Genomic DNA, 8,409 nt, shown 5'->3' with positions numbered 1-8,409 from the left:
CTTATTAGTGACCCAGAACTAAGGGGAATGGCTGCATTCTATCTATGGCCCTCAATCTTACCTGCCTCCACTACACATTTTTGCTGCCTTTACTTGTCCCAGTGTTACTCCCTATGTCACTACACCTTTTGTCATTTAACCTTTCCTGTTATCGAATCTCGCACAGGTCTTCCCTCCGAACCTCTGCCCACCCTTCCCCTTTCCATGTGCTTAAAATTTATTAGATTTCTAAGTAAGCCTGAAAGGTCAACTCTGCTTTTCTTTCTCCATTGACACTACCAAATATGGTGAACATTTCATGGCTTATTTCAGATTTGCCACATTCTAAGTTTTGCTTTGAGTTCACGGTCATGAAGCTGTTGGATTATTATAGAAACCCAATAGGTTCACTAAAGACTAGAGATGGAAACCTGTGTCCATACCTGATCTACTTAGTAAATAACTCAAATAACACCAACAAGTAGTGATAGACTTGATCCCACAACTAGAGAACCTAATCACAGCCCTACTTAAAAAACTTCAGAAATCCAGAGATTTGAACAAGACCAACTTCCAAAACCTGAAACCAGATGGATCCAATACAGCTCACTTCTACGGATTACCCAAAATTCACAAACCAGGAGTCCCCCTCAGACCCATAGTCTCACGAACTGGAACATCAACGTACAGATTAGCCAAGGAGGTACACCAAAGACTCAGACACTTAGTAGAAGACTCACACCACTCCACCCATGAATTTCTGAAGACCAAAGACACCAAGATAGAAGAGGATGAAATAATGGTCTCCTTTGACGTAACAGCCCTGTTCACATCCATCAACATCAACCTGTATTTTGTTCGGTTAATCGAATTCCACATAATTGAGGTTCCTCTGTAACTAGGTATGAGCAACAAAAGGATGACCTGAATGCATTGCAAAGAATCACTTCCTTCAAGCCTCTGTTAAGAAGCTACAGCTGCATCATACATTAGCTGTCCTCTATAAACTTATATCTGCAAATCGCTAAAGCGCAAATTATAAAGAGCAAGATGTAATAGGTTGGAAAAGGATTCAGGCTCTTCGGTGATTCCCAACAGCCTTTATTTTTTACGTTATATATATTGTGATTAATTCAATTTGGAGTATTTGAGTAATATACTTCTTTAAAAGTCCTAATTATCCTGACTAACTCTAAACAGCATTCCACTCTCCAAGTAAGCTTTGTGACTAGCATTGCTTCCTTTTCATCTTCAAACAATTCACAGCACAGCTTCTGTAGATAATGCTAAAGTGCCAATGATTTGCTTGGTGACCATCAAGCCCTACAAATACATTGCACTTACAAATACATGTCTGTGACAATGCACTGTGATCTCTCTGTCTCCTCCCAGACACATACCACCTCACTGAGCCTCATTCATTGCACCACAATGCATTGGATTTTACATACACAAAATCCTCTGTGATGTTACCACACTCCTGCTATTCAACACTGCTGACTCTTCAAATTATGAATAGCTTTCACAATCTTCCAGTTTCATTAATTTCATTTTAGGGCAGGCCAGCTGCCCTATTTCCTTACTCTGGCCGATGTTTGGCCCCCACCACACAGAATCAGTGTAGTTAACTCTTCAAACACCCTAATGTGGAGCAAATTGAGTTCCCACCTCGCACTTATGTGGATGTAAATGCATTCTGAGGAAGAACAGCACAATTCTCCCCATCGACTTGGTCCACACTTATCCTTTAACCTACATCACTAAAATGGATTCTCTGATTATTGTAACACTGCTGTGTTTGTGTACATCACAGACAAACAGCAATCAATTTCTCACATTACAACTGTACTTTCAAACTATGTCTTTGCCTAAAGTGCCTTTTGATGGCCTCTGGCCTTGAAAGTACTCAATGAATTAAAGTTTTTTGCTTTCTTTTTCATAACTGCTTTTAACCACTACAATCTCACTTCAGCCTTACTGCGTACCATTGCTTTTTCATTTATCTTCCAAATTTCAAAAGCCTTTTCTCCATACGTGTTTTGTCTTCTCTCTAGCTTTGTTTCCTTTCACTCTCCTGCTAAATTTTCATCTTCCCTGAAAGCACTTCACCACTTTTTAATTTGCATGGAGTGCACTATTATAGGGTAAGTCTGTCACCATTGCATCCATTACAGACAGGCACGGTATTGTCAATTTCCTACTCACCTAGCTTAATAACGCCTTTCTGGCTGATGGAGATCAGTTTTACAGAAGAGGCTGGAGCAAGTGGTTCAGGTGCATCATGCAACACAGAAATTTAGTTTTCAATTTGTTTTTATGACGCGCATTAACAAAATATGGCACCTTATTCAGAAAGTCTTGAGAGACGTCGCTGAGAACATAATTTCTTACCTAACTCGAGAACAGGCAAAGCTCTGGAGCAGGACTACAACGTTTTCCATAGCTGCATGCAAACAAATTCAGATAACACTCCTGTAAAATTAACAACTGTGTGGCTGCTGCCAATTACGGTTTGCAATCACTGAAAACACCTTGTGGTACAATAGTCACAAATAGCATTGTATGGCATAATGATAATATTTAATGTTTAAGCTCTCTCGCAATAGCACAGCTCTGCAGGGAAATGTCTCAAAGGATCAATGGGTTGTTTCTCGCAAGTTGAACAAGAAACATGACTTTGAATATCACTCTTGTGGCTTTATATGATGTTTGTACAGGTGCAGATAGTACTGAGGGAGTAAACACCATGAATACCACTCATGAAGCCAGGTCTGTCCCATTACTGGAGTTCAGAGTCAGAGAGTCTGTGCTGTTCATCTCTTCGGTCCAACTCGTCCATGCTGACCAGTTATCTGAAACTGAACTAGTCCCATTTGCCAGCATTTGGCCCATATATAGATTCCTTTTAAGTGCTATAATTGTAGCAGCCTCCACACCTCCTCTGGCAGCTCATTCCATACTCACAGCACCAATGTAAAAAAAAGTTGCCCCGAGGTCTCTTTTAAAACTTGCCCCTCTCACCCTAAACCTATGCCCTTTAGTTCTAGATTCCCCCAGTCCAGTGAAAAGACCTTGTCTATTTACCCTATCCATACCCCTCATGACTTCATAACCCTCTCTGTCAGGTCACCCCTCATGTTCCAGGGAAAACAGCCCCAGCCTATTCAGCTTCTCCCTGGAGCTCAAGTCCTCCAACCCTGGCATTGTCCTTGTAAATCTTTTCTGAACCCTTTCGAGTTTCACAACATCCTTCTGATAGGAGACCAGAACCGGGCAGCACGATGGCTCAGTGGTTAGCACTGCTGCCTCACGGCACCAAGGACCCAGGTTCGATTCCCGCCTCAGGTGACAGCCTGTGTGGAGTTTGCACATTCTCCACATACCTGCGTAGGTTACCCCTGGTTGCTCCAGTTTCTTCCCATTGTCCAAAGATGTGCAGATTAGATGGATTGCTGTGCTAAATTGCCCATAATCAGGGGGTAAATATAGGGTAGGGGAATGGGTCTGGGTGGATTACTCTTTGGAGAGTCGGTGTGGGCTTGTTGGGCAGAAGGGCCTGTTTCCATACTGTAGGGAATCTAATCAGCATCCTTCCCAGATGAGGGAGACCAGAACTGCACAAAATATTCTAAAAGTGGCCTACCTGATGTCCTGTACATCTGCAACATGACCTCCCAACTCCTGTACTCAATGCTCTGGCCAATAAAGGAAAGCATACCAAATGCCTTCTTCACTATCCTATCGACCTGTGACTCCACTTTCAAGAAACTATGTACCTGCACTCCAAGGTCCAACATTCCTGAGGACCTTACTATTAAGTGTACAAGTCCTGCTCTAATTTGCCTTTCCAAAATGCAGCACCTCACACAACTCCATCTGCCACTCCTCAGCTGATTGGCCCATCTGATCAAGATCCTGTTGTACTCAGAGGTAACCTCCTTCGCTGTCCACTACACCTTCAATTTTGGTGTCATCTGCAAACTTACTAAATATACCTCCTATGTTCACATCCAAATCATTTATATAAATGATGAAAAGCTGTAGACCCATCACCGATCCTTACGGCACACCACTGGTCACAGGCCTCCAGTCTGAGAAGCAACTCTCCACCACCACCCTCTGTCATCTATGCTTGAGCCAGTTTTATATCCAAATGGCGAGTTCTCCCTGTATTCCATGTGATCGAACCAGGCTAACCAGATTACCACGAGGAACTTTGTCGAATGCCTCACTGAAGTCCAGATAGATCATGTCCACCGCTCTGCCCTAATCAATCCTCTTTGTTAATTCTCCAAATAACTCAGTCTAGTTTATGAGACATGATTTCCTATGCACAAAGCAGTGTTGACTATTCCTAATCAGTCCTTGCCTTTCCAAATACATGCAAATCCTGTCCTTCAGGGTTCCGTCCGACTTGCCCACCACCGATGTCAGGCTCTATGGTTCCTTGACTTTTCCCTACCACCTTTCTTAAACTGTGGCACCACGTTAGCCAACCTCCAACCATCCAGCATCACACCTGTGACTATCAATGATACAAATATCTCAGCAAGGGGCCCAGCAATCACTTCCCTGGCTTCCCTGAGAGTTCTAGGGTACACCTGATTAAGCCCTGGGGACTTATCCACCTTTATGCATTTGAAGACATCCAGCACCACCACCTCTGTAATGTTTTTCAAGACGTCACCAGCTATTTCCCCAAAGTTTATATCTCCACGTCCTTCTCCACTGTAAACACTGATGCTAAACACTTGTTTAGTATCTCCTCCTTCATACATTATCTAGAAGATCATTTCATCCATTAGGCACTCAATACTTCGAATATATCTGCTCTGCAAAAATTTAACAAATAAATTATCAGTTAGTGACATGTAGACAAAGGTATCTTTAGCTTTTATATTATTAATGACACAGTTCACACATTGTTAGATTACAGACTTATACACAACGTCACAGTGACAAAACAGTTGAATATGATTTCTATTACAAGAGATTTCCTCAGATTTTGGGTTCACATTCTTCCATTCTTATTCTAACAGTCTTTGATCAATAATGACCAAATAACCTGAATCCCATTTTTAATATTTAGGGGATTGGAGTAAAGTATATTTTTGCAATAAAGCCATATTTAATGGATTGTCATCATGTGTTTCATGTCATCTCTTACACACACATAGTAGAAGAAAAGTGACTTTTTAGAAACTCTTCTTAGTGAATTAACAGGTTGCCTGCGAGACCTAATTCACATTCAGATTGGATGCAGTGAATGTAAAGTTATTTGAACCAGAAAATATCTGCTATACTAATCACTTCTGTTTCTGACTGCAACGTGACTTAAAGCAGCTCTAATTTCATTTTTACTAGTACTCGCAGCTCCCGCCAACTCTGAAAAATTGCAAAAGGGAAAAGTATTGTTTAAAATTCTCTTTGGTATTAGTACAAGAAAAGTCAAGAGTGGTGCACAATGAAGCTGGGCAGCTAAAGATCTGGAACAGCCAGCACCTCCCATTCCCCCGCCTCTTTATTTTGTCAAGCAATTCTACCATGACATTTCGATTATAAATTCCTTTCAAAGTGGACATTTTCTATATCAACTGGTCACAACATAGAAATACCTCTCCTGGTAAGAGCATAACTCTATTTCAATAACAACAGAAATCTTACATTTATTACCATCACAAATTATACAAATACATTTTTATATAGAAAAGATGTGCACACATGTAAAATCTTTTATGCTAGCAGCAAAGGCTTGATTTACCCCACCTATGGAACCAGCGGTATGGTGGTTGATCAAATATTCCGGATAATCAAGAGGTCCACATAATCAATGTTAAAAACATACACTGAGTAATAGAAACATAATGCCAGGGGTGTAGACATCACCATTCTATTTTATTTGCAGCATAAATCACTTAAATAATAATGCAAATTTGCCTTAACTAAAACTTACTGGCAAACAGCCTTTTCATCCACACCCTCAACTGACTACCAGTGGCATTTGAGGAGAAACTGACTTGAAATTGAATCAATTGTTGATATTTTATGTGGTCATTTCACTGAACAAGTACAATTACATGGAGATAAATAAATTTTAAAAATTAAAAGAAATAGAACAGAATAGTACAATAAACTTTGCGGCATTTGAGGTATATAATTTTTGGCAGTTTAATGAGAGTTAAAAACAAAGTTTGCTGTAATGGATAGGTATCGCACTGGGTACGTGTGGCAAATTGCAAAGCTTCAGTTCTACTGTCTTTTTACCTTGCTTTGCTCACGTATTGTATTCCTCCATCACCTACCAAAATGAAAGGGAGCAGATATATCACAATATCATCATCGGTAAGTACCACTCCAAGACAACACGACCTTGTCTTGGACACACTGCCGTTCCTCAATTGTTACTGAGTTAAAATTTTGCAACAACCAAATGAATAGCATTGCAAGACTGCATTCATTTTTAGAAAAAGAAGCTCCATCCCCCTCTTATGGGCAACGAGGAACGAACCATAAACACTGGCCTCGTCAGTGATGCCCACATCTGGAGAATGAAAGGAGATGCAATTTTGCAGAGCTTCTAAAAACTGTGTAGCAGTGCGTAGCAGCAAGCAAGTGATCTACCAGTGAAGAGGACTGGCAAATGTTTAGGACAGATATGAGACATTGAAGTGAAAAAGGTGGCTGTTATCATTTTAGAAACATTGACAGCAAACTCCGAAGTGGATGAACATCACCTTCAAAATAGATAAGAAACACTATTTTACCTCTGAGAAACCATCAGCAATATAAAAATGACCCCTTAGGCATGGTTGAAAAATGACAGTACAGGTATCGCTGAATTGTTTGGTGTTTTCCACATTTGTCCAACTGGAAACAATTCCCAGATTAGTACAAGCACAGACCACAAAGTCCACAGTGAGTCAAATTCCCACCCAGTATCCTCTGGGACCCAAAATGAATACTGGCATACAGGGCTGCTACTGAAAACATGAACATTCCCAGACTCTTTTGTATAAGCCACTGCTACGTCTTCAGTTTACACAGACACAGAAATAAACGTGCCATCAAGTCAGTAACGTACATAGATCTGATGATAGACATACAGTGATCCACATGAACACTGGGGGCTGTTGCGAGGTAGAGTGGCTATAGGTAATCCAGAGTACTATTAGGGTCCAATACAGCAGCCTGAGAAACCATGACCTGTGTAATTGCATTTAAGATGACAACTTTGCAATGCATGGTGCACAGGCACACAGGCTCAATACCACTGCTGCAGCTGCAGTCACTCGAGATTTCTTTTGATACTTTACTGCAGTTTTGACATGATCTGCTGACTGTGTGGCATAATCGATTGTACGCATTACATTGTACTCAATGCTGTTCACAATCTCTTGCTGTTCGGCTACCAGTACCTCAAAGTGAAGGAAGAGTTCATGAAGTTCAGCGATCTGAGATTCGAGCAGCAGCAGTTGTTTCTGGCGCTGGTGGGCAAGAGCCAGATGCTGCTTGGCTTTGAGGACCTCCAGGTCCCGGCCCACAATTTGCGGGGCTGCAGGTTTCTCCACCAAATGGTCAATATCCTCATCCGGGAGCTGCAAGCCCGCCAGCTGAGTCTGTCGAATGATTTGCTGTTTCAACTTACTGACGTACTCTATTTCTTTCGTGTAGTGAGAAGACAGGATGTCCCGATAACGAGCTGCCAGCGTGTTAAACTGGCACTGCCAGATCCTGTACTCCACCGACAGCTGGGCATTGTTCACTTTCTGAGAAAGCTCGAATTTCATCGCATCCAGCCGGGACTGCACGTTCTTGGCCTCACGAGTAAACTCACACTTGGCATCTTTCAGGCTTTGCTTTTCCTTGGATATGCTGTCACTTTCAGTCCCACAAAGCACCTTTGCTTGTTTCCTCTGAATTCCGTAAACCAGCTTTTCCAGCTTGTTGAGGTTTGAGGAAATGGCTGAAACGTCATTAAAAAATGGGTCAAATTTGCTGACCCTTGTTTCTTCAAACAGTGGGTTATCAATTCCACCGAGCACTTTGTTCGCACTCTCCGCCTCTGCTGCTCTCATTAGCTCATCCAGCCTGTCCTTCATTTCTCACTGACTTCTGGACGTTCTGGCCAAGGAGTGAACTTCCTAAAGTGGATCGTCTGGTTTCTGTAGCTGATTTGTTTCCACATGCACTGCCAAATGCTTGTGTGTTAGAGCCAACACCCAATTTTAAGCAGTCCTTTGTTCCCCCTTTATCACATGATGCCTTGTTATGTACATAATGGGCTGAATCATACACCAAAAAAGGTATGGATTTACGGAATTGAAATCAAACCTGGACTACCATCCACTCTACTTCCTGAGAAAGACTTTTATACATTGAGTAGATCTCACATTTTCAGGCTCTAAAGTAATTTAAAGTCCCAATTTTCTT

At 41.6% G+C, this 8,409-nt stretch overlaps 1 protein-coding gene across 1 annotated transcript; it reads right to left on the bottom strand.

Moving 5' to 3' along the window:
* Window positions 1-5,700: 5,700 nt before the first annotated feature.
* LOC132820204 (syntaxin-1A-like) lies at window positions 5,701-8,144 on the bottom strand. The gene has a single exon (XM_060832186.1). It carries the CDS (start codon window positions 8,076-8,078, stop codon window positions 7,197-7,199), a length of 882 nt encoding a protein of 293 aa, XP_060688169.1. The 5' UTR covers window positions 8,079-8,144; the 3' UTR covers window positions 5,701-7,196.
* Between the last annotated feature and the right edge of the window lie 265 nt (window positions 8,145-8,409).

This window comes from Hemiscyllium ocellatum, chromosome 11, assembly GCF_020745735.1.
Source record: "Hemiscyllium ocellatum isolate sHemOce1 chromosome 11, sHemOce1.pat.X.cur, whole genome shotgun sequence".
Classification (NCBI taxonomy): Eukaryota; Metazoa; Chordata; class Chondrichthyes; order Orectolobiformes; family Hemiscylliidae; genus Hemiscyllium; species Hemiscyllium ocellatum.
Note: the sequence above shows the minus strand (reverse complement) of the source record. Positions and strands in the feature narration are given on the sequence as shown.